We start from the raw sequence: 26859 nt of genomic DNA, 5'->3' as shown, positions 1-26859 counted from the left end.
AGCTTCTTAAAAATCAACAGTGGTGATTTTACTTCTCCTTCAGAAAGGCAGTTTTATTACTAAGTCTCATAACATAAACCAGGGAAAATGTTGGGTAAAATTTACTTAATTTAAATTTTATTGTTTTTTCCTTTTAAAACTGAGGCAGCTGATATGGGGGGGGCACTTTCCTCCAGGTATTTAGTGCAATTAATCACATACAATTGTGTTTTATATCATTTACATTTTCATCAAAAGGAATCTTTCATAACACTAGGGATCTCCCATTAGATAACCCACCACTGAGAATGATTAGTTGGGTAATTTTCCCAAGACACATATACTGGGCATTCATTTGCTATCACCAGCCATCTCATAAGATACATGTCCAAATGCATACCATCTATATAGGTAGTCCTCGGCTTACGACCACAATTGAGCCCAAAATTTTTGCTGAGTGAAACATTTGTTAAGTGAATTTTGCCCCATTTTATGACTGTTCATGCCATAATTGTTAAGTGTATCACTGCAGTTGTTAAGTTAGTAACAAGGTTGTTAAATGAATCTGGCTTCCCATGGACTTTCTTTATAAAAAGGTCACAAAAGGTGATCATATGACCCTGAGACACTGCAACATAAATATTAGTCAGTTGCCAAGGATCTGAATTTTGATCACGTGACTATGAGGATACTGCAATAGGTCATAAATGTGAAAAATGGTCATGTCATTTTTTCAGTGCTGTTGTAACTTTGAACGGTCACTTAATGAACGGTTGTAAATCGAGGATTATCTGTACTTTGGAAAAGTGTTCTTAAACGCCAAATAGTTCATAACCAGCCATAAGACCGTTAACTAGAGTGAGGAATATAGCACATATTTGTCTAGAATTGTACTATCATCATCTCTTAACAATTAAAAATTGCTTCTTAGTTCTTTAAAGCTTCACCTTGGATACTTCTGTAGCACTTCCTTTTATCAATAAAGGAGAATATTTGTAGCTGAGGGTTGAAATGAGGCATCCTTGGTGTTCTCTGAGCTTGGTTGTTCCATACCCCAAACTAGGTAGCATCATCAGTGCTAATGATATTACCTAGTTTGGGTAATGAAATGCCTGCAACAAAACAACCAAACTCAAAGAGCACCAAAGACTCCCCTCCTCCCCGGCCCGCTTTTATACAAGCTCACTGACCATGTTTAGACCAGGAGCGGGCAACAATGGAAACTTTATGACCTGTGGACTTCAAATCCCAGAATTCCTAGCCAGCATTTCTAGCTCAGGAATTCTGGGAGTTGAAGTCCAGTCTTTAAAATCTCATAATTGCCCATCCCTGGTTTAGATGTAAAGTGGACAACTTGTAGACTGGAAGACATTTTCCCATTTTGCAGTTATCAATTTGCACTGCAAAATGTTGATGACCAAACAGTTGATTTTTGTAAATTTAATTTTTTTCTCCCTCACTGTCAAACTCCTGGCCCACAGGCCAGATGAGTCATGTGCTGGCCACACCCACACCCGGTTTAGCAAAAGGGAAAAAAAGCCCCGATATGTCACGTGACGCCGCCTTGAGGACATTAGTTTGAAACCCCTGCTGAAGATTAACAGATTGATTTCACACATTTAGACCCCTATAATTCCTTCTCTAAAACAAAAGAAAACAAAAGTCATTAAGGGTTTGGCCTCACTCTTAAGTAGTCATTTGAACTCATAATATTATCAGAGGCAAAGCTTTGGGTAAAATCAATTCATCAGTCAATGTGGCCTCTGGAGTAAAAAACATGTTGCTTTCTCTTATTTTGATCAGTATCAAGAGCATGTTTTCAATGGGATGGCCTGCACTGGTGATTCCAAAGCCTTGGGCAGAGCCCTTGAGCTACTGGTCCATCTCTGCTTTCAGAGAGCACTTAAATCATGGGTCTTTTGTAAAGCATTTCAAAGAATTAATTGTGTCTGTGAATTTATTCTTTTTTATTTCATTTGCTCTATTATAATTTCTTGTACGTTGCAGCTTCTTCATCCCCACCCCCATCCTCAATTTTATCATTTTCAGAAAAGCAGAGCTGTTGTATTTGCTTACTGATCAAGAGGTTGGGGAAATAAATCTATTTCTTCTTTGTAGAGGACAGCAACCCAATTCCTCTTAAGAGGTTATTTCTTTTTTGAAACCTCCAATGTGAGAATTCATACAATTGCTTTTTATCACAGTCTTGGGTTCTTGGATTTGTGCGTGCTGAATATTGTTTTAAACAATCAATGTACATAGCAGAAGACTTCAGACACAAGCACACATATTAATGGTATGTAAGAGAGTGATCCTTTAAGATTTCAATTCCCAATTTCCCACATTTGGTTATTGTAGAAGACTCTAAAAGAATCTAATTGACTAAAACACAAAAGGAATATTCTTGAAATTATACCTTACATTTATTTTTTTTAAAGAGCTTCACAATAAAATTCTCAGGAAAATGTTTCAATTTCCACAAGATGCCTACAAATGGAAATGGCTTTACTGAAGGCTGGACACATTCATAATGTAGGTTGATAAATTGATACTGATTCACTAATTATGTATTATCTTAATAATCAAAGGCAGCGTGTTAGTTGCTACTAGTTGCAGTGAAGAGGAACAAGAATGGGTCATTGCCTTTATATCCTACTTTAGTGCTGCCTAAATACACAGTAGACCAACCACAGAGGGAAAAACAGCACAGTACCAGACAATACAAACCTTTGGGTCCAATCCAGCAGAATACTTCTGTTTAACTGACCTAAGCAAAACCTATACTTCTCAATATTTGGAAATGGGATAATCTTTCTCCCATACACAAGAAGCTCATTCATACCTATATGTTTTCTCCTAAAATGATCAGTACTGTTCTTGTCTTTTTATTAATTATATACAATTAAAGGGTTACTCACATTTATTTTACCCTGTCCTACGGCTATAAGTGAAAATAGTTCATTTACCAGTAATTATTATATTTTAAAAAATAATATCCTTGTTTTAATTAGCTGAACCCAATCAATGCCACGTTTTGCTTTCTAGCATCTCAGTTTCAATTGACATTCCTTGCTAGTCCAAAGTATTAACTTATCTGGGCTTTGGCAGCTACAGAAATGTAACTGTGCAGCCAAGAACTCAAACAACACTACAACTACTGTGCTCTTTTCAGAGTAGAGAGATTCCCCTGCCCTCTATAAAAGAGAGAGAGAGGGAGGGAGGGAGGGAGATAGAGAGAGAGAGGGAGAGAGAGAGAGAGGAGATGGACCACCCTGTTCTCATGGCACAGAGCACTGTTTACATTGCAAGACTGACTGTGTAATACATCTGGCATTTTTGGGCAGGATTCCTGAGCTAGAGGCCAGAAGCCCTTAAGCAATGATTTCGGAGGGAGGGGGGAGGGCAAATGCATACTCAACAAATTGACCCGAACAGAGCTAGTTTGTGATGTGCAGCACTTCACTTTTAATTATTGGCAAAACAGGTTCAAATAAGCTGATCCACTAAATGGAAAGAGGAACCAACAAATCCATTTCTTTCAGATTTCTTTTTCTGTGAACGAGGAATCAAGTTTTGGGCACAAGCTACTGAATATGCAACTTAAAAACATAAATCTTCACTTGTGGACACCTGTTTCTGAAGCATAAGTGTCAGACATTATGACATTTTTCCCAAGGCTATAATAGTACTCAGAATCCATATGCCTGGAGCATTCTAGTTCTCAATTTTTTTTCTCATTGGGGCTGTGAATGAAGGTGAGCATTGGAATTTAAGTACTGTATTGTTGTTAACTATTTGGAAATTACAAAACGAAGGAATTTTTAAAACAAGTATTTTCCCCCAACTAAATAGATTTTTAATTAATTTGCTAACCCATGCTGTATTTTCTCCTACACCACTCTTACTTTCTCTTATTTGCAAAAGCTAGATCACTTTCTTCCTGTAAAAATGCATAAAGAGAAAAAGATACTGAAAATATTAGTTTAATTTTTTTAAAAAGAGAAAAATTATGCATGGCATGATAGCTTTTTTTTTTTACAAATGCTAAACCTTATTCGACTGAGACATACAATACTTAAAGCATGAGCTTTAGTCACCCACTGAAATCAGTATGACTTCAACACAAGCAGTTTTGTCTGAATCAAGTCCATCATTTAAACAAGAAACTTTCTATCGATACAGAAATCCTAAACATTAAAGAAATGTACTTAATTTTCCTGATAAAGCAATTTGTGCCACACATACGAAATAGAAAAACGGATATGATATTATTATTTCATGACAAGGGAACCAATCCAAAGAAGCAGAACGTAAAATCAAAACAGTATTAATATGTAGCTCTCCATTATACCTCCTAATTATCTAAATTCACTCAAATTTTGGAGGTTACTACTACTACCTGATATGTGGCTGAATAGAGACAAGTATTAAAAATCAAGTAACTTCTAATGTCTTGATAATTTTATAATAAATGCAACTTTATATTACATCAAGACTTATCAGCAATTTGGTGTAAACTTTCAAGGAAGAAAGAAGGCGACTAGCCATGTTTGCACATCATATTAAGCCAACATTTTCAGGACTTTGGCCTTACTCTGAATAGTCAGTATGTTATCTTCCTCTGACCACAATCCTTACAGTTAGGCACTACTGAACAAAAAAATGGAAATTTTCTTGTTGTTATTGTAGGAACACTTACTTGCTTCTTCCCTCTTTTACTCTTGGCTTACTATTCTAGTTTGTTAGCAGGGAAAAAGCCAATCTTTTGGTTTACCATGGAAGGAGTTGACTTGATTTGGTTAGACATCCCTGCCAGCAGAAAAAAGTGAGACTTGCAGCTGGCCAGTCTGCACCAGCCCACTGCTTTTTCCAAATAAACCCAACATTCATCAGAGTTTTCAATAAACATGTTGCAGAAACACAGCCATTGCTGACAGTCACCAATCTCAGATTGGATGGACAAGACTTTAGAAAGATGACTCACATGAAAGGACTGACATATTCTGGATGATGCATTCACAGTTTACCCAAGGATATGAGAAAGAATGCTATTGTGGGCAAGTGAAACCTGGCATCCTAGTGGACATGGTTTTAGCAGGTCACAGCAAGGTCAACTTTGAATGAGAAATCCATATGAAATATAAACATGGCATTGTGAAAACCAGACAAATCTCCCATAGCTTCATCCAGCCAGCACTAATCTAAGCATCAGTTTTGGAGTATAATCTAAACAAAAGGATCAGTCAGTTCAGACATCTGGAAGTTGTCATATTTTGGAGTCTCCTAACAGTGGAGCACGTAACCAAAGGATCCAATTGCACTTTCAAACCTAGTGGTCAAAGAACCAGCAGGAACAGAGAACTACCAAAACCACTGATGTCATCAAAAGCAAAGTTAAATAACAGAAGGGAGAAAAGGATGAGGATGAACTGGCTAGAGTTGAGTACCAAGCTTTTCACAGCGTCCTCATGAAAGAACTAATGGGAGGGCATTGCTATAGGAATTGGGACCACCAAAGAAATATGATTTGGCTATTAAACATCAGATCCCCAAAATTAGCAGCTCCTACTGTAATCTGAAAGTTGGAAACAAACTGCAGATTTTTTAACACATCAGATTCCACCCCCCTGCCACTTTCTCAGATTTTTCCAGTGATTGTTATATCATAGTTTCCAATATACAAGCTGTAATTAGTTTGAACTAGGTTTGCAAAACCCTGCTCTGAAAGTAGGCTGCTAACTTTACCATAGTAAACTGCTAAGAGAAAACAAGAATGGGGACAAAGGACCTTATAAACTCAAAGCAGATAGTGAAGCCAACTCATTTCTCAAAAACAGAAAGCACACTTTCAACATTTTATTGGACTTTATGTGATACCCTTTCTGTAGCAAACATCCAATGAAAAGAATCCTCTCAAACTTTATTCTTACATATTAAACCTACTGTTGAGTACAAAAATCAACATTTAAAAGCATGGAGAAAGGAGCTGAAAAATAATGCATCAACGAGAAAGTCATTTTGGTGTGCAACAGAAAACTAACACTAAAACTACCATATCTAGAAAATACCTTGAAATGATAGACACAAAAATATAATCAATTCAAATTTTTATTTTTAATGACATAACTATAGTATCTCATGATTTCAGTTCCCATTGTTAAGAAATTTCCTGAAACAGATGCTTAAAGTGCAAGCAAATAATTCATCCAAGGCAAGGGAAACTCTTCCAACATCTGAAAATGTTGAAGTTGGATAAATGCATATCACTTACCAATGGCTGGTGTGCAGCAAAACACAATGCATCTACACAATGTACTTACACAATTTCAAACTATATTCTACCTACAGTATTTGGAAGGACATCAACTTTTTCAAGAAATTGAACCAATGCTTTCTCCAACAAAGCTTCACAAAGCCAAGCCCTTTTGCCCAAGAATGTTTAAATAAAGGGGTCAGGAATTGATTTTCTGTACAAAAATTATATTCTCTACAGTACTTACTTTCATCCCCATAGTTAAAGTAGAGATTTAAAAAATCCATGGTCCTTATGCTGTTTTAAATTCCCTTCCTCACCCTTTCTCTTTTTTGTAGCCTTTGATTATTTTTTAGAGTGTACTGGAATTGTCCTCCAACTTTGTGGAAACTTAACAAAAATATGTTTTTCATGCAATATACTATGACAGAAATGCCTAAACAGTGATTTGTTGAACACATCATACTGGCCTGATTTACATATAATACTAGATTAGGCCATGATGGTTCACACAACTGGTGAAACGTACATATTTTAGAAAATGCTACAACAAAACAAGATGAAAACAATACTCTGGTGAAATCTGGTGAAATCCTTATATCACTATCTGTCCAGATGAGATGCTCTGCTTCTGAAAAAGTTGTCCAAACTGGGTTAAAAGACTGGCCATAAAATTATGTTCTCTTTCCCTTTTCTCCAGAGTTTAACTCTCAGTATTAAACTTGTTGTGCCTGAACCAATAATAATCATAATTAATAGTGGCATGATTCAACATCTGAATGTTTAACCACTTCAGATTTTGTATAAAGTGATGCATATTCATGCAGCAGGGCCTACTTGGCCTCCTACACCACAGTGGGAGGGGGATGTTTTTGCCCACCCTCCGCTCTGGAGGCTCCCCCAGCCAGAAACAGGCCTGTTTTTGGACTTCCAGTAGGCCCGTTTTCACCCTCCCCAGGCTCCAGAGGCTTCCTTGAGCCTCCAGAAGGGCAAAAACTGCCTCCCCCCCCCCGGGCTCCAAAGGCCCTCCCGAAGTTGGAAACAGGTCCATTTTCAGACTTCCAGTAGGCCCGTTTTTCACCTTCCCAGAGCCTCCGCACAGCCCTGCACGTACCTGGCATGATGAATGGGCGGCTTGGAGACTCCTGGGAGTCCCCAAGTCCTGGGAGGGGAGGGGCTGAGCCAGACAGTCCTTGCAACTACCAGTTTGGTGAACTGGATGTAAAATTAACATCCGGTTCACCCGAACTGGTGCGAACTGGCTGAATCCCACCCCCTGATTAAGACCATGTCTTTGAAATCATGCCTTCTTCCTTCAATGACTGCATGCAGATGCTCCCATTTTGGGGTTCCCTTGGAGAAAACCACATTCTTGGTGATGTCAGGTGGAGGTATGATATTAAGGAAGGAATAAATATATGACCTCACTTCTGCTTCAGTACAGAAATGATTTCATAGAAATAATAGCTATAGATGAAATCATAGCAACTAAACTTAAGGCTATACTGTAAAGGGGAAGAAGGCATCTAAGTTGCATTCAAAAAGGAAAGGAATGTTGGTTATTTTAAGATTCTGAGAAGAGACATCTGTATAGTAAGATGCAAATTAACAACTCAGAGGAGATAACAGCTCATCTTGGGCCAAATTCCAGCTTTTATATACTGTTGCATCTATTGTGGTCTTAAATGGTAACTTACCAACTTACACATATACACACACATGCCCCGCTGTTGCTCCAGAACAAATAGGCCACAGATTTCTGCCTGGGAATGAATGTGCAATATAGTTGTTCTCAATTTAGCACACTTTTCTAATGTCCAGCTGGTTTTCTAATCCTTTCATTCCTAGGTAGCATGATCACAGCCTGATAATCTAGATGATGGAAGGTGAAACCCATCACAACCAAAAAGCAAATACAAAATGCAGACCTGGCGTACATAAGATATTGATCACTTGTTGGGTTCATCCATCACACTCAGCTATTGTATTGTGAGATTTAATTTCTTCACAAGTCATATTGCCCAGTGACAGAAATCTTGGTCAGCCCCTATTGCCACTGCTGAGCAAGAATCACAGATCATTAAGTGACGATCTCCTCACAAATTCCTGCCAGCTTCCAAAAAATAAAAGTCAATGGAGAAGCTGGCAGGAAGTTGCAAGTGTCAGGCAACTTGCAAGTAGGCTCCCTGGCAGCAAGCAAGAATGCACGATTTCAGGCTTAGGGGTGGCTGCTGCCAGATGAGGGAAGATGTGCAGGCAGTTACAGTGGCATGCACAAACAGTCATTACCCCAGTGACTTGCAACCTTCCCTGCCAGTTGTCCCATTGACTTTGCTTGTGGAAAGCCAGTAGGGAAGATTGAAGATGGTGATCACATGGCCATGAGGCGCTACAAACCACTGTAAGTGCAAGTTGATTGCCAAGTAACCAGACAGCAATCACATGTTCACAGGGTGATATGATGGCCAAAACTTCAAGCCTCATCATAAGTACCACTTGTAAACCACCATCACAAGTTTGAATGGTGGCTGAATAAGTGGTGAGTAGGCAAGGACTACAGTACCTGTAGCTGATTTTTGGATGCCAATTAAGCCATTGAGTAATAAACAGAACATTCAAGAAGCCAGTAAAGAAAATTATACATGATATCCAGCATCCACTTTTTGTGCTATGACAGTATTTCCCTGGTTGTACCAATTGCGCACTTCAGGTTTATATGGTATAGACAATGACAGAGCCTATGCTTTATGAAAATACCAGCAAAAGTATTTAATGAAAACTGCATCAATAAACCAAGATCTGTATCAATCATTAGTTCAACAAATTCCAATTAGAGTGTATAATTAAACTAGGATTTAGAGCAGGAGTTTGGACTAGGGGGGCAGATGCAAAGGTGGGTGGCAAAAAGGGAGGAGAACCTATTGATGCACCTTTGCATATTTATCAAACCACACAAAGAATTTATCCTCTTTAGAAACCAGCGTATTTGAATGTATAATGATGGAAAGTTAAAACTTCCCCTTACTACTTACTTATCAATGCTGCAGTCAAGCAACTAAAGTATGGAATCTATGAAACTGCATACAGGTAGTCCATGACCACAACTGAGCCCCAAATTTATGTTGCTAAGTGAAACACTTGTTAAGTGAGTTTTGCTCCATTTTACGACTTTTCTTGCCACTGTTGTAAAGTGAATCTGGCTTCCTCATTGACTTTGCTTGTCAGAAAGTCGCACATGACCCCGGGACATTGTAACCATCATATCATAAACATGAACCAGTTGACAAGCCTCCAAATGTTGATCATGTGACCTTGGGCATGTTGCAACGTAAGTGTGAAAAACCGTCATAAATTACTTTTTTCAATACCGTTGAAACTTTGAACGGTCACTAAGTGAACTGTTGTAAGTCAAGGACTACCTGTACTTTGGTTTCCGCAATGAAAGGAGTCTATGGTCATTGGCTCTGATGGGGGAGACCGGATGGTAGCCAATGGCCTTACAAAGACTCTATTAGTTACATAAGTGGAAGGACCTGCCATCTCATCATCTAGATTTTGAGATATGACACTTTTTAAAAATTAAATCCTCAATCATTGTCTTTTACTATTGCGAACTAATGATCTAAGTACTGCAGCAATCACTTAAAAACCACCGCAAAAAAAATGATTGACCTGCTTTATGATGAGATATGATCATGATGGCAGGCTTCATCACAGTGATGGGAGGCTTCATCACAACTTGAAGGCAATAGTCAAGTCTGTGATACTTTTGCTGTGGAAGTGACACTTGGAAACATTAAAAAGGGCAATAGTGGGGGGTGGACTAGATGACCAACAAGATCCCTTCCAACTTTGTTAATCTGAAGCTTTCAAAATGAACATGTACATTAATATTTTAAATATTTTTATTATATATTAAGTTTTCTCATGATCTCCAAACAAAATATAATACAGGTAGTCCTCAACTTACGACCACAATTGAGACCAAACTTTCTGTTAAGTTAGACATTTGTTAAGTGAGAGTTGCCCCATTTTATGATCTTTCTTGCCACAATTGTTAAGTGTATCACTGCAATTGTTAAATTAGCAACATGGCTGTTAAATGAATCTGGCTTCCTCATTGACTTTGCTCGTCAAAATGTTGCAAAAGGGGATCACATGACTTTGGGGCATAGCAATGATCATAAGTATGAACCAGTTGCGAAGCATCTGAATTGTGATGACGTGATCATGGGGATGCTACAAACGATGTAACTGGGGAAATGGTCATGTCACTTTTTTCAGTGATGTTGTAACTCTGAATGGCCACTAAATGAACTGTTGTAAGTGGAGGACTATCTGTAATGATATGAGAGGAGATTGAAAAATAAAATGATTCTCTACTATGAGGGATCTGTGAAATGCTGCATTCAGGCCTCCATGCAACAGGGGACAACAAACAATACATATTTTCCTCTAACTTTGGTCATACTGTATCTAATGAAATTGGTTTTGTCCTAAACTAGCATGTTAAGGACTGCATCGTAGGTTAAATGCAAACTCAGGGCCTTAAAAAAAGAAAAAAGAAACATGCCATGAAGTTTTAAGATTTAAAGAATTCTTAAAATTGGTATATAAAGGAAAGATAATCTAAGACACTGATAAAAAAGTGATTCAAGAGTAAGCAACTCATTATGTTTACAAAAGGTTATGAGCATTGGCACAAATTATTAAGTTGGAAAGGAGAATGGTTTTAAAATACAGTATTGTTTCTTTAGAGCTCTGATTTCTCATCTCCTCTTGCCTTTTTCCCCCTGATATTCTGCCCACCAGGTGGGTTTTTACAATCTTTATATAAATATTTCAAGCTCTAACAGTTTTAAACATACACTACTAATCATTCATCTTGGAGTCTGGATGATCTTAAAACTCATTCAAACTTTCTTCTCAGGATAAAGTTTGAGCTGGGATTTTGTAAGCTGATCATTCACTTGCTTGAGTCTTTAAGAGCACGATATCTTCTGACACCCAGTTCTCTCCCACTCCAGATGACATTACACGAAGCAGACTGGTCTCTAATATAAATACTGACAATTTCTTGAAAGGCAATAATTTTCCAAAAGTTTTAACAACAAAAAATAAAGTGCCTTTATTGCAACAGCCACGGAGATCTATTTTAAGACATTTGGAGCATTCACCTTATTTGGCCAATTCTGTTCGGTATATTCAAACTTTCAAACATTGGAGGAGGTGGAGGGGAGAGATGGGCTGCTATGCACAATATTCCAAAGGCCTGGCTGGTCAGAATTGCTCCTTCCAAGCCAAGAGAGAAGCCATCAACTGCCAGTCTCAGGGGATAAAGCTGGCAATTTGAAGAGCACAACACACACCCCAGTGACTAACCAAGAGATGAAAAATGATATCTATGAGGAAGGAATATTACTATTTCATAAAATCTTTGATAGCATTTTTTAAGATCCTAAAACAAATGGCAATTTGCTTCTTAGCTATAAATATACCAACATTTACTTTTACAATGTTGCTATATCTATTATTCATCAGCATAGTACACTTGTAATCTGCTCTGGTTTGGCTCCCTCCCTCCCTCCCATTAATACAACACTCAGTTGTATGAATGAATGCTTGCCACCATGTCTTGTCATCCCCCATTCATTATTGGTCTTTCTAGGTAATGGTAATGGGAGTTATAGTGCAGTATACCTGGAAAACTTCATTATTGGAGAAGACTAGCTGAGAATAAATGATCACAAAGCAAGTTACAAGGAGCACTGTATGTTACATTTGGAGAAGAAAAAAATGCCTCTCTTAATATACTTGCTGAAAAGCATTTGTTGATAAATGGGAAAGAGGAACTTTGGGGTCTTCTCTGTTACTTTACATTATCTTCTCTAAGACCACCCCAGCTAGAAATTACAAGAGTCCAACGTGACTCAAGAATGGCAGATAAAATCAGACTGTGTCTGCAGAATAATTACAGGGTTAAACAATTCATAATATACATTTGTGAATGCTCTTTTTGATTTAGTCCTATTACAATGAATGGGATTTTTCTCTAATGATTAGCTTAACACAATTCTTCTAAGATATATGAGACCACTTCATTGTTTTCGCTTGTACTAATGGGCTTTTGAGGGCATCCCTTCTCTTTCTATACCAGAGCTTATTTGATATGCTCTAGTACAGTGGTCACCAACTGGTGGTCCATGAGAACATTTTGGTGGTCTGCAGAAAAATTATTTGCATTTTTTATATTGCACTAAATCAGGGATCCTCAAACTACTGCCCCTGGGCTGGTTATCTGCAATGAACATTTGTGTTGCTGCAGAGATTCTCCTCCTTCTGGGTCTTTTTATGCAGGTTGGAGGGGGGCAGAAATTCCAACTTGGGGTCTGCTTCAGCCTCCTGGTGCGGGACTTTGGGTGAAGTGCCGCTGGTTGAGAAGAGCCAAAGGGCCTTGTTCCAGTTGAGACAGCATGGGAGTGGCGAGTAGAGACCGGCAAGGCGCTCCTCGATGTGAGTGATATCGAGTTGGCCATGCCTACCCAGTCACATGACCACCTTGCCATGCCCACCCAGCCAGTCATTGGCAGATCATATTAGTGGTCCACGGGATTTAAAATTATGAATTTAGTGGTCCTTGAGGTCCGAAAGATTGGTGACTCCTGCTCTAGTATACCCCATTAATGCAAAAAACCCAAATCCTTTAGTTCAATTCTCAGATAATCATGAATATTAGTGTCACTAGTTTACTCAACAAACTCTTTTAGCTATCCTATGAATACTATACAACACTAAACACTAAAAAATCTCAGAACCTTGCACATGATACAGATGAAAAAGTGAGGAAGCAAAATTAAAATAAATTTCCTCTTTGTCAGATTTTGGTTAAAAGAAGTTTAGAGAAATGACTTGCTTATTTTCTCTTGGTGGGATGACCTGTTTCCAGAGTAATGTATATGGGACAGCCAGTATCTATTTTTTTTATCACATGTGCAAAAATTTCAATTAAAAGAACATTGATCGGTCTTTGGAAATACAGGGCATCTGTTTTTCCTTCCTATTGCATAGTCATTTACTAGATAAGAAGTCGATATTTTGTGAAGATCTCTAATTGTAGCACTGCCAGGATGTGTGTGTGTGTGTGTGTGTGTGTGTGTGTGTGTAAGGGAATCCAGTCTCCTAAGCACAACCTTCATTCAAACCATTTCAGTGGATTAAATCATCTGAGTTCATGCAGAGACAAAAAAAACCATTATTTTTCTCGTTTTCAAAGAATATTGGTAGAGAAACTTCTCCTGCTTAGTCCTTTACTCTGTGCTCTTTTCTGTTTATACTTTTACTCATGGAAAAATGCAACTGTTCCTCATCTGTTCATGGCCATAATATTTACATAGGAGTCTCTACTAAAGACAAACATACATGATTGCCAATGGCATTTTCCCCCTGCTGCTGCATTGAAAGAGTAATCAAAAGGGGACCAATCAAAATGAATTCCCTGTGTATTTTAATTAACTCTAATAGAAGCGCAGTGACTTTTCAACGGAGTTACAATTTTTATGTTCTACATCTTAGTGTAGCATAATGTATCATATATAAACCAAATGTATTTGAAAAGACAAAAAATGCTGAAGTCAGTAATGGATTTTGATGGTAGCGGAAAAAACAATGCATAAAAACCGAAGAGGACAGAATAGTGGCAAGCCAAGCAATTTGTTAAAGAGAGAAACTGGCAGGATTCACTGCTTTTGTCAAAATGATGGAAACGCAATTGCAATGCAAGCGCTTCTCCTTCATACGTCCCTGTGATGTAACAAGCACATATAAAGGAGGGAGGCGCTTGGATCATATCAGGAAGAGGAACTTTTTATCATTTGCCTCCTCGGGGTGTTTGTTGATCAGTATTTTTCTCTTTCCTATTATACTATAAAAGGATAAATTATCCATTCTGTCAAAAAGAAATGGACACTGAACTTTCAGGAAAAACTGGCAGCACAAGACGGAACCATCAGTCTTGGATGAAGATTAATCAGCCAAGTTGGGATTTCAGACCTAAATCCATCCTGCCTGCCTGTCTTTCAAATGTATTTGTTGCCCATCTCAGGGTGATTCTGGGCAGCTTATAACGTTCAAAGCTTTAAAAGTATAAGACATAAATATTTCTAAAAACAATAAAAATAGAATTACAACCAAAAGTAAGATTATAGTTAAAATATGGGGAGGGAGGGAAGGAGCAGAATGCACAGGGAGAAGAGTGGGGATTTTTCTCTTAATCTATCAATTATCTCCAGCATCATAATCATGGCCCCAAGCCAGCTGACAGAGCCAGATTTTCAGGATTTGTCAGAAGGGTAGGAGCAGATCCAGTGCCATTTGTGTAAGCTGGGTACCATCAGCTAGTTATATGAACATGCAGATGAGTTCAGAACCACAATTCAAATTGCTAGAAACAGAATTTTAACGCTTGATCAATAGCTATTAACCTACAGTAAATTAAGAACTCAATGAATTGGCTATACAAAGTCCACTGGAGAATTTCAAATAAGAAACATCAATGCTGACTGTACCCAATCTTATCAGTCAGAAGAACTTGTGAACAAATGGGTTATATCACGCCAATGCTCTATCTAAATCAGCATTCAGTTGTCGTCTCCCAGCCTTTTTCAAAAAGTGATATTTTACATGAGTTGTATTCAAACACACACACTACCATTAAACCTCAAAAAAGGACACCAGTAGCCCTCTCTTAACAACAAGAAGTAGAATATAAATTTCTGTCACTAAGAGATGCAGCCATTAAACTGATGTCACATGACTGCCCAGCTTAGCAATGGCAATTCTGGCAAACCCTAGTTATCATCATTAAGTGAATCACTGCCACCTGTTAAACCAGGACCACATCTGACTGTAACTTTCGAATTCCTGCCAGCTTCCCCATTCACTTTGCTTGTGGGAAGCCAACAGGAAAAGTTGCAAATTAAAATCAAATGACCCTGGGATGCTGTTGGAAATTCAAGCTAAAACCAAATACCTGAATGGCAATCATAGGACCGTAGGATTATTCTGATGGCTAGAACTTTGATGACCACTCATGTTATTCATTCAGAACTATCAAAGGTTCAAACAGTTGTTGAAAGAGTGGTCATTAAGTGAGGACCACCTTGCTTAATTTGTTTATCCTCAATGATTTGTGTAACAGCTTAAGAAAATTAAATGTCTCCCATCATTTTATCTTGTGACAAGAAATTTCATACTGGTTTCAAATGTTAGAGAGATGCTCCTGTTCCTGGATCATTTTTGGTTGCCTTTTTGGGAATCAATGCATTTTTTGAACTGTGACAACCAGAATATTGTAACAAGTTAAACCATATCACAGATATATATAATGAGATTCTGATGCTGACAGTTTTATTTTTGATTCTTTCCTAATGACCATGAATTTACTTTTTATAGTCCTGCAAATTAACATACATTGAAATAACAATTGTTAATTTAGACCAGGAGTATCTATCTTGGCAATTTTAAAATGCATGAACTTCAATTTCCAGTATTCCTCAGATAGCATGACTTCTGCATTGTTACCCTGCATAATTCCATGCTAGGTCAAATGTGGCTGCTTCATTACACATTTATAAACCCAATAATTACAAATTATTAAATATAAATAGCACAATTGGGGTGTCAAATGGGGGCATAATTGCCTTGTAAGTATAATATGCCTGTATCCATCCTGTAACATAATATGGCACAAATCAATTTGTAGCAGTGCCATCAATTTGTAGCAGTTGTGGCCTCCAAATGCGTCAAAAGAAGATTCAAGGTCAAATACTTCTAAGGTTTAAGTCTACATGAGGTTTACCAGAGTGGTTATGGATACTGTCTATGCAAAGATCTGTCTAGGATGACTCTGTTGATCAACTACCAATCAAGCTTATGGTCATATTTCAATCAAGAGAAGACCTCCATCAAACGGAGCAAGAAAGGCATATTCTGAGTCATTTCCATTAAAGAATATCACTTTGTTGGACCCAGGAATCATACCTTCACTGTTACAGTAAGAACCCTGAGAAACATCATCCCTCTGGAGATGCAGAGGATCCCAACCTTGTTAGCCTTTCAAAAGACATTAAATAATTCTCCCACAGGCATTTGGCCAAGGATGTTAATCTGGCATATTGTTTAACTTTGAACTAATCTTCATGAACTAATTAACTAATTTGGACATTATTAGGATTGTTTGCAAATAGTTTGCATAAGTAAGGAAATAAATAAATTGTAGCTAGAAAGGGTAGTCTCCATACATCTGCCAGACTACAATAGTATTTTACAGTACCCAGTCAACTATATATCTAACACTTCTTAATTCCTCTTTCTAAAAAAAGGAAGATGTATTTGTCAGTCATTGGACTTCAGAACATACTAATATAATAATTTCATTATTATTTCCCAAATTCATACATGGCTGTGCCCAACATGGTGAGCTAGTAACAATACTTTGTCCATCCAGCTGGCCAAACATCCTTATTCTTTTTTCTTTAACCATTATTATGAAAACCATGCTCATTTGGAGACTGAATTGTTTCATCATTTTAATAAAAGCTAGTTAACATCAATGCACCATATTCATTTTTTTTAATGGCCAGATGGTCAAAGACCAACTAAGACAATATTGTGGTGTTACAATGGGTTGGGGGGGGGGTGTTGAGACAATAAAGGGAAATGTAAAGGTGCTTTTTTTCAAGAGGCAACTGAACTTTCTGGTTTTTCTTGAAGACAATTCGCTTCTCATCCAAGAAGCTTCTTCAGTGGGGCTACCCTTGAAGAGCATCCGGCGACTTCAGCTAGTCCAGAATGCGGCCGCGCGAGTGATTGTGGGCGCACCTCGGTTCGCCCACATAACACCTATCCTCCGCGAGCTGCACTGGCTGCCTGTTGATCTCCGGGTGCGCTTCAAGGTGCTACTTACCACCTTTAAAGCCCTCCATGGTAGTGGATCTGGGTACTTGAGAGACCGCCTCCTGCCAATTACCTCCCTGCGACCTATCAGATCGCATAGATTAGGCCTCCTCCGAATTCCATCCGCCAGTCAGTGTCGACTGGCAACTACACGGAGGAGAGCCTTTTCAGTAGCAGCTCCGACCCTTTGGAACGATCTCCCCATGGAGATTCGTACCCTCACCACCGTCCAGACCTTCCGCACAGCCCTTAAGACCTGGCTATCCCGTCAGGCCTGGGGATGAAGATCGTAATCTGTCCCCACCCGAATGATGAATGAATGGTGTGTACTATTTTATACTCATGTAATGTTTATGTTCATCGTTTTTGTGTCTCCCTCCCTATACTTTGTAAGCCGCCCTGAGTCCCCTCAGGGAAAAGGGCGGCCTATAAATATTAATAAAATTCTAAAATTCTAAATTCTTCTTCAAAGAAAAACCGAAAGTCCAGTTGCTTCTTGAAAAATCACTTTTGGGACAACCATGATCTGGATGGCTGAGGCCATAGACAATGGATTCAGTTAGTAAGAAGTTAGTTGTTATTGCTCTCAGCTTGACCTAATTCTGTACCAACTCTGGGGGCAATGAAATGAAGAGACATATGGTTAATAAATCCTTACCTTCCCAGTTTCTCCACTGGCACATCTTGGCTTATAGAGCAAGTCAGGATGGCAGTTCTCTGGAGCCAAATCTTTGGCAGCAGAAAATGTCCATCAACATCATTACCATATTAAAGTGTTATCTACTAAGTTGCCATACAACAAGCCTGATACGTAAACTTTACCGTTATTTAACTTGCCTCAGTTTTCTGAGTCACTGCGGAATATTATTCTCCTGACTTGTGAGCGTATTAGACACAAACAACCAAATCCACATGTGTAGGATTCAAAGTAGCTACTTTATTGTATTCTGCCTATAATACAGGAATTTCCCCAGACTGTTTGTCTTAGCTTGGGAACAGATGGATAAGGTTCCATGAAGCTTATTGAGTGGGGATAGAGAGGTATTCCTGGATCTCTTACAGCAGCCCAATGATTCAAGGCTAATTCCCCACTTGAGTCCCCCCACCTCCTGCTTGACTAGGCAATTCCCAACACACTGTGCCAGTTATTAGAGGCAGACTGATTGGTTTTCGTTTTGGCTATGCTGCTATGCCCTTTTAACACTTCAAAAGCAGAGGAAATGACTACCAATCAGGGCCCTGCAGTAGAAACAGGGTGGACTTAGCCTGGTCTTATTCAGACTAGTTTGCTTGCCTTTCTTTCCCCCCATTCCATTTGGATATCTCTCACGTTTTAAATCATACAAAGAAAAGCAAAGTATGAGAAAATGGGCACAAGTAGCCACAACCAGCATGAAGGCCAAGTGATGTAAAAAGGGATCCTTGAAAATAACTACTTGCTAAGCCACCACTTCTCTCATAGCAGAACGGTGGTGAAGTGATTAAACCAAGGAAATATAAAGGGCTGATTAAAGGGGATGAAGGAGGAAAACTGGTTCAACATCTCTGACTGATTTCTGGATACCATACTAAGGAAAAACAGGTCTGTTGCATTAAAAGTAAACATCCCCACAGCTGCTATTCAAAATGAAAGCGATGTCCCTTTTCTCATTTAAAACTGTGGGCCCTACGGTCATTCCATGTGACTCTTAAAGTGGACTGGCACAAATGCCTTTCTCTTCTTCCCAATATAAAATATTGGGGATCTGCTCTTTTCTCTGGTATTCTGGAGAGAAATAGGGACAAGGTGGTAAACTCACAGGTGGAAACTGCTAACCCACAATACAAATACTGGGAGAGAAAATGACTTTACTGACCAGCAAAGTGGACATGCCCACTGAGCCCCTCAATACACCCCAGCTAAAAAAATAATAATCACCTGACTGCCTCCAAGGTGATAGGCAAGAAAGCATTGCAGAATTTACACACTTTGAAGCTGTAATGAGATCATGTCAGCTTAAGAAGGAAAACTACACTTAAGCTGTTTCACTCATGACAACTTACAGCAAAGGGAAAATACTGATATTGTCAGGACATGAATGGGCTGAGATAATGTACAAGTGGAGAAGACTTTGGACCATTATAACTGTCTCTAACCAGTGCCTGTATTATATGAAAAATGCACTGCAACTTTAAACCATTTTACTGCTATCCATTTTCTTTGGATTAAGTCCCATTTAGCCCTCTTGGATCTACTTCTAAATAAATATATTACAGCACTGTAAGTCTCTGTAGTCCCTTTTTGTGAAGTAGAACCCCTCCTCCCCAAATGACTATTTTGTGCAATGCACTGTGACTTTAGAGTTGTGAGGCCCCTTTAATGAATGTTACTAGCAAAACCTTCAGGGGATAAACCCAACCTAGTTAGGCACTCAACCTAAAGAGTCTAGATAGTTGTTTTTTTTTAATGTCTATTAACAGATTGGTCAATACTTCTCCCACAGAATTAAAAAAAGAATCTGCATAATTTACCATCTTAAAAACCAGATAAACAATGAGGTTTTTTTTTTAATACTTAAGAATCATTATTTTACCCCTGGAAAATATAAAAAAGCAGCCATCCCTGCTTCCAGTTAAACCAGCCTCCCTCTTGAACTGAGGGAGACCAGGAATCTGCTTTGCAAACATTCCAACATGTGTCCAGTCTGTGCTTCACTTTTCCATTTTTTTAACCTCGAAACAAATGTTTTTCCCCTTCAAAGCTGAAAGCTGTCCAAAAAAACAGGACCACACACAAGCACAGCCCTACTGAGAGCTGTGCAGATCACGTTCAGCCTGTTCCTGCAGCGGCGGCTGCTGCTAACAGGACACACGCACGCACATACACCCCTACACACTCACTCACTCACTCCCACACACACACACAAAATGGCGGAGGAGGTGAGCCGCTTTCAACACAGACTTTCCTTTCATGCCCTGGTAGGGAAGAGAGGCACCAGCTCCTTGGACACCCAAGGAGAATCGGGGAGAGGGGCCAGGAGAAAGGAGGGGGGGGGGAATTCTGCAAGGTCCAAAGGATCCCCCTTTTTCTTCTTTCTCACCACCCAAGCAGCCGCCCTCCCTTCCATCCCCAGACTATCTCACAAGGTATCACTTCCAGAAACGGATTACAAGACTTTATAGCGTCCATCTGGCCTTCAGCCAACACCAATAAACCACCAGGCTCTGCCCCTGAGAGAAAGGAAGGTTCCCGCTGTCATTTGGGAGAGGGTAGAGGAGGAGGAGGAGGAGGAGATGAAGTCGGGGCGAGGGATCAATCCTTACCTTCTACCCAGAGTTCCTCCACATTGGTCTCCAGATTGGCCGCTCTTAATCCCACCGCGAAAGCCCCGAAGATCAGAAGGCCAACCACTAAAAATTTCCCGCAGTTTTTTTGAATGTAACAGCCCAGTTTAAATAGCAGTCTCTGAAATTTCGCTCTCAGCCACAGCGGCGCTTTTCTTCCAGTAGCTCTCCCCTAGAAAAGCAAGGAAAAGGGGGATAAATTAAGACCCAGGAAAGAACCGCACGCCTAGGCCCCGGCGAACCGCCCTCCTCCCCCAAAGAAAAGCACAATGTGCCAGCAAGAAAGCGGTTCGAGAAGGGTCCCGGCCGGGCAGTTCGTGGCAGGACTGGGACACACCGGGGCAGCCGAGCAGGCCGGCCAACCTGCAAAGCGTGGCAGATGCCCCACCGCCTTCCACATCCGCCTCCCCCCCGGCTTGCAAGGAGGGAATCCTCCGACCGCCCGATCCGTTCCTTCTCAACACACCACCGCTTCTGGGACCCTTCAATTCAAGCCGGGATAGCGCTACAGCCCGGAACGATCGCCCCAGCCCCGGAATATAAATCGACCTGTCAAACAATCCTGGGATGGACTGGGGAAGAGGAGGAATGAGTCTCTCCCTTTCCTGCCCTCCACCTACCCCCTTCTGGAAGATCTGAACGCCGCTTTCCCTGCAAATCTTGCCATCCCCTTCCCCGCCTTGTTTCCTTAGGCTCCAGCATCGCAGCAACTGCCTGGCCCCACGTGGTTACCGACCGGGCTGGCAACCTAGTAAATTTATGAATTACAATCTACAATTGCTTTTTGGGCGTCTCTGGATGATCTCGACTTTGGAAACCGAGTAGCCGTCGACAAATCGCCACAATAGCGGGGAATGGAAGGGACCAGCCACATGGATGCTTTCTTTATATTTCAATCAACCAACCAACAAACTCATCTTTTAATTCACATACTACTGCTGCCGCCTTTGCTTTTTGTTGCTGTTGTTCTTCCCGTCCTGCGAAGTGAAGTGAAAGCGCTGCCAAACCTATTATCTCCTTCGAGTAATGAAGGGAGGGGGGAGGGAGTTATCTCCACCAGGACGGGAAAGGTGGAAGTTAGTAATTTGCTTAACAATTTTCACCCTCTGCCCTACCCCTAAAAAAGAAACGCGACATTCACTGGAAAAAAAGAGACCCTTCTTGGAGGGAAATCACACTTCTACACTTAAACCGGATAACAGGAGCAGAAGGAGGGGCAGAGGGGGGAGCAGTGCTGGTTTGGAAAGCGTTGGAATTCATTTTCTTGGGCAAAACTTTTTTTCCAGGGGTTAGATAGAAAATCAAAGCCCTTGAAAGTTTTCTAGGGGTAGACAGAAGAGAGCCTCGTTCGTGAAGAACAGAGAGGAAAGTCCCATTCATACATCCACGCACACTTCCCGGGGAAACGCGATTAGATGATTTGCAAACCCACCAACACGCTGGAAAAACGAACAGAGACAAGGTAGGAGGGACGAAGGGCTGCCTTTCTACCTTTCGGGAGTCAAGAACACCCCCACCTTTTCAGCATTTTATTGGCGATTCTTCCCGCCGCTTATGAGAAAGTGAGATTTGAAAGAGGAAAAAAGAGAGAAATCTCGACAAAGCACCTTTGCTATCTGCTCCAAGGCGAACCCTGCATCGCAGTAGCTCGGCCGCTGCAGATATTCCAGATCGGGCGGCGCGGCGCGTCTGTTCTCCACTATCCTTCTCCGCCTTCTGCTGCCGCTTCTCCCCAGTCGATCTGGCACTCTGCAGCAGCCGCCGCCTCCTCCTCCTCCACCACCGCCGCCGCCGCCACCACCACCACAGTCGCCGCTGCTCTCCGGCTCCGAGGCATTAACAGCTGAGGCCATGTTGCCGCCACAGAGCCGCCGCCGCTGCTGTTGTTTTGGCGACCCAAAGGCTGGGTCTTCTGAGGTTCCCCCCAGCGCGCTGCTGCTGCTGCGGGACGATCCGGAGGGACCGGGGACTGGCTGGGTTGGCGGAGATTCGCTGCTGACAGACCGCTTCATACGGCGTTGGCTGCCGCTGCTGCAGCCGCTGCTGCCGCTGTAGCTGCTCCCGGCGAGTCAGACCCCGAGCCTTCCATTGCAACATTTCGCGAGGATCCGGAGGTCTTCGCCGCTGCTGCTTCCCACATCCAGGGTGCGCGGGTGAGCGTAGCCAGGGAATCTCAGCGCGCTCGCCTTCCTTCCCCGGACCACTTCGCCTGCGGCTCGAGTTGCTCTCCAGGCTCCTCGCCGCACGGGTGCTGGAAGGCAAGCCGGACTCTGCCCGAGCTCTCTTTCTCGCCACCCCAGCGAAGCCTGGCGGAAGCCTTGACCTCACAAGAGCCGCCGCCGCCGTTGCTTCTGTTGCTGCTGCTCTGTCTCGGTGCCCTGTACCATTCTGTCTGGGCGCAGAGCTGTCTCTAGGAGCTCTCCCGGCTGCTTTCCCCCCGCTCTTTCTCTCCTCGATGCGTGCGTCGCGCTCCCTTTCTTCCTCTGTGTGCAGCGGCGGCGGCGGCGGCGGCAGCGGCAGCAGCAGCAAGCAGCAGCTCCCTTGCTTCAATAGATGAGATGAAGAAGGGGGAGAAAAAAGGAACTCTCTCCATTTGGATAAAGAGGAGGAGGAGGGGTGAAAGGGAGAGGGGAGAGAAAGGGAAAAAGAGCTGAAATCCCGCCCCTGGGGCTGTCAGATGGCTTCGGTTTCTGGGCTGCGATTGGCTCAAAGAGGGCAGAAATTACTCAGCAAACATGACTATTATTAGCTGCTTAGCAACAGCTCACCAAAGTAGAGAGACCACCCAGGCAGGCTACCCTTGTGTGTGTGCATCTCCAACTTCAGGGGAGCCTTAAAGAGATCCAGCCCTCTTTCCATGCAATACTTCCATTAAGGAATGCTTCTCTTTTCTCCCTACCCCCTCGGTTTCTTTTCAAGAAAGGTTTGCTTTGGGTTTTAAGAAGGAAAGGACGTTGCTGCTGTTATTTTTAAAAGGGAGACGTTTTTACAAAGAGCACATAAGGATTATTTCACGGAGCGACCTGTTAAAATACTTTTTTTTTCTTTCTTTCATGAATTGGTTTGGGGGAGGCGCACGAAAGAAGAGACTAAATGGTATCCGGAGCCCTTCAAGGAAGTCCTTTTGGAGGCTCCTTAGCCTCAAGCAGCCACGATTCCTGGGAGGTCCAAGATGAATTCCCAGGGCTGCACAAATAATGACAGGGTGGTGGATCCTGCGGTCTCCCCCTTTCTCCCCCTTTTTTTTTAATCAAAGAAAAGTCTGCGTTCCTACAAGAACAACCAGCCGTGTTAAGAAAAAGACCACAAACAAATCCTTAATACTTGAAACAGTGAATTTAAAAACTGGAACAGCGGAATTACTCGTTTACACGCAACACTACTGAGCTTTAAAGAAAATGCTCCGCCAGCCCTGTTTTTTTGTGTTCAAAACGTTGGACTTAAAAAAAACACGTTACGAGGTTTCTCATAGATCCTTGTGTTGCGCTTACTTAACATTTCGTGTTCTAACCATTTAATTTTGGTAATTCGTCACAAGTGACGTCAAGGGGGTCGATTCCCTATTTTTCTGTTCTCCCCCATTGCCTATTACGTTGACGAACTTTCTTACGCACGTGCCCATCTTGGTTATTTGATCCGCCATGAAGAATTTAAAACCGGGGATCACTCTTGTCCGAGAAACGTACAAGCTTTTTATTTGTTTCAACAGTTCTCGACGACTTGGGTGCGCCTAGCCAAGTTTTGCGCATCCAATCTTAACCAGAGGATAGCGCTCTGCCAAAGCGTGAAACGGGAGGGGAGTGTTGCTTTAAGGAACAAACTTGCGCGTGTTCATTGAAGGGAAAAAAAGTGGAGGGGAGCTAGAAAAGACCGCACATTCAGAGAAGGGAGGGGGAAGGCCGCGGAGGCGGCCTACAGGTTTCACGTGACTGGCTGGCTCTGGATTATGCACACAAGGCTGGGCTTCCCTCCGTCGCAGATCTGGCGGGGTGGGCTGCGGTGGTCTCTTGGCTTGGCACGCAGGGCCTTAGCCCATCAAGTTTAAAACGCTGTGGATCTCCCCATCCACACGGGTGCGGCCTTTAGCCTCGCAGAGCAAGAGAGAGCAGCTCTTCTCCCTCCCTCCCCAGGAGAGAAAAATACCAGACAAGCCATAGTACATTCCTAAAGGAGGTCTCTCCCCTTTACGCTGCCCAATAGCAGTCTACGTCGATGTCTGTAGGCCAATGGCAGAAGAGCAAAGGACGTTTCCATTCAGCTCTGTGCTACACGGAGGGAGGTGGGGGGTGTTGCCACGGCAGCCGTGTTAGGAAGGCTTAGAGAAGCCGATTCTTCGCTCGCAACCGCCTGCTGCGCCCTGAACGCCAATAGTTTACTCCTGCGGATCTTTTAACATTGCACAGGGCTGGCCGCTGAGATTTTACCCGAGAGCGTCCCTGGTGCAGACTCTAATCCCTCGGCCACTTTAGCAGCCCCGGCAAAGACATCAAAGTGCGCTCTGATCCAAAGACGTTTCAGTTCCTCCCAAAGGCACGTGTGGAGCTCTGATCCCCTCTCCTCCCCCATCTGCAATGCGACAGACGTGTTAACAATCAGCAACCCCGAGAAGCCAAAATAGGGAAACTCGGCTGGCTAATGATTTCTCACGATCTTTTTGGATGGCCTGATGTGGGATACTTGCACTCCGCTGTTTAGAAAACCCCGGAGGCAAAGTTAAAACATCTCTCGGCTTTTGGCCACTTCATGTGTTCCCCTAACATACGGCATCCTCCGGATGACCTTGGATTCCTAATTAACCAAGATTCCCAATCTGCGGAAGATACGTAATTGGGAATGGCGACATCGACTTGATGGCACCTCATCAATTATTGTCACACTACATGGGGAATGCTGAACCGAATCTACAACGAAATGCAAATATACAGAACTGCACTATTAGCTATGCTTCTGAATACGTGGATTTAGTTGTATATTTGAACCCCAAGCATCTCCCTCATTTTAGTATATAACGCAATAATAAAATACATATGTTGCTATAAAAAGTCTCTCGTCATACTCAGTTCTTCCGTCCTTATTGCGTAGAGAAGCCTCAACCTCTTCTGCGCGGTGTCCTTGGCCACGCTTCCTGGGGAAAAAGCTGCAGGGTGACCACGTTAGGTGGGCGCCAGTTTGGGAAAAGCTAGAGTGCTCTCAGTCATCGGTGCACAATAAGCCGTGAACTTACTGGCCAGTCTTGTTTTAGCCAAGCACGCTGTGCGATCCCACCCGCTATGATTAGATTAATATTCAGCGTAAACTGCTGCGAATCCGAATATTGACTTAATTGAGTCGATATAATTATTTAATTTAATTGAATAAAATCCAATTAAACTAACCGTGACAATGCACGTTGCCTTAGGAAATGGATAAGCCTTAAAAATGATCTGCATACGTCCAATGTTGTTTGTCATTTTAAACAATCTACTTAAATCTGCATTCTATGTCCTGAAAAGCACTCCAAACTATGTTACTCTTCTCAATCTTAGAATAAATTTACACATTTAGCCCCACGTGATAACCTCCAGATGTATTGCAACGAAATTCCTTTCATGACAGGACTCTTTCAGTCCAGACTCCAGTCTGGGGAAAACCTGTTGTTTGTAAATATAAGGGGTGGTATGGCTGATGAGGGAGAGAAACAGAAGTTGCCTCATGGAACTGGATTCACCACCTTCGCCCACGATTTATTGGTCCCCCGCCTCATTTCTCAGTAAGCTTTTCTTGTACGGTAAAGGTAAGATTTTCAAATGGGCTTACTTTGGAGTAAAAAGAGTAAAAAGGTGGTTAAAAAGTCCTCAAAACCTTAAATGGCTCACACTTTCCTTGATTTCATTTCCCAAATCCACACTGCAGAATACTTTCTCTTCCTTTTTGCAACCCTCTGGCTGCATCGTTATTTCCAAAACTTAATCTGAAGGCTCAACTTTAACAAGCCCTATCTTAATATCCTTCCTCCCTGCCGCCGTCTCTCTCTCTCTCTCTCTCTCTCTCTCTCTCTCTCTCTCTCTCTCTCTCTCTCTCTCTCTCTCTCTCTCTCTCTCTCTCTCTCTCCCTCCCTCCCTCCCTCCCTCCCTCCCTCCCTCCCTCCCTCCCTCTCCCTCTCCCCCCCTCTCCCTCCCTCCCCCCTGGTTCATTTCACACACGAGATGAATTACATGTCTAATTGGCTTTGTTTCATGTGTGTGCGTGTGTGAGCGTGCGCGTGAAGGGTGAAGCGTAAGTGTAAACGTCTTGTCTCGACTTGGGTGGCCAAAACCAAGGATATCCCCAGTTTGCCTCATTGCCAATGCACGTGAAAGTGGTCTACTTGC

At 41.8% G+C, this 26859-nt stretch overlaps 1 protein-coding gene across 3 annotated transcripts in view; it reads right to left on the bottom strand.

Annotated features, from left to right (window-relative positions):
• PTCH1 (patched 1) overlaps positions 1-26859 on the bottom strand; it is a 105245-nt gene that overhangs the window by 65199 nt on the left and 13187 nt on the right. The window contains exons 1-2 of one of the 3 annotated variants that reach the window (XR_015696707.1): positions 22117-22935; positions 20489-20681 (exon numbers count right to left, since the gene is read on the bottom strand). Coding sequence is in view for 2 of the 3 variants with exons in the window: in XM_014051654.2 (XP_013907129.2) it covers positions 20489-20681; positions 22117-22521 (598 nt within the window). In the remaining variant the exon portion in view is untranslated. Of the gene's footprint in view, positions 1-20488; positions 20682-22116; positions 22937-26859 lie in introns of those variants that run through there. The other 2 variants (XM_014051654.2, XM_014051655.2) reach the window with 2 other exon arrangements.

This window comes from Thamnophis sirtalis, unplaced genomic scaffold (genome assembly GCF_051295495.1).
Source record: "Thamnophis sirtalis isolate CommonGarterSnake01/CBP01778 unplaced genomic scaffold, rThaSir2_p1.2 scaffold_5, whole genome shotgun sequence".
Lineage (NCBI taxonomy): Eukaryota > Metazoa > Chordata > Lepidosauria > Squamata > Natricidae > Thamnophis > Thamnophis sirtalis.
Note: the sequence above shows the minus strand (reverse complement) of the source record. Positions and strands in the feature narration are given on the sequence as shown.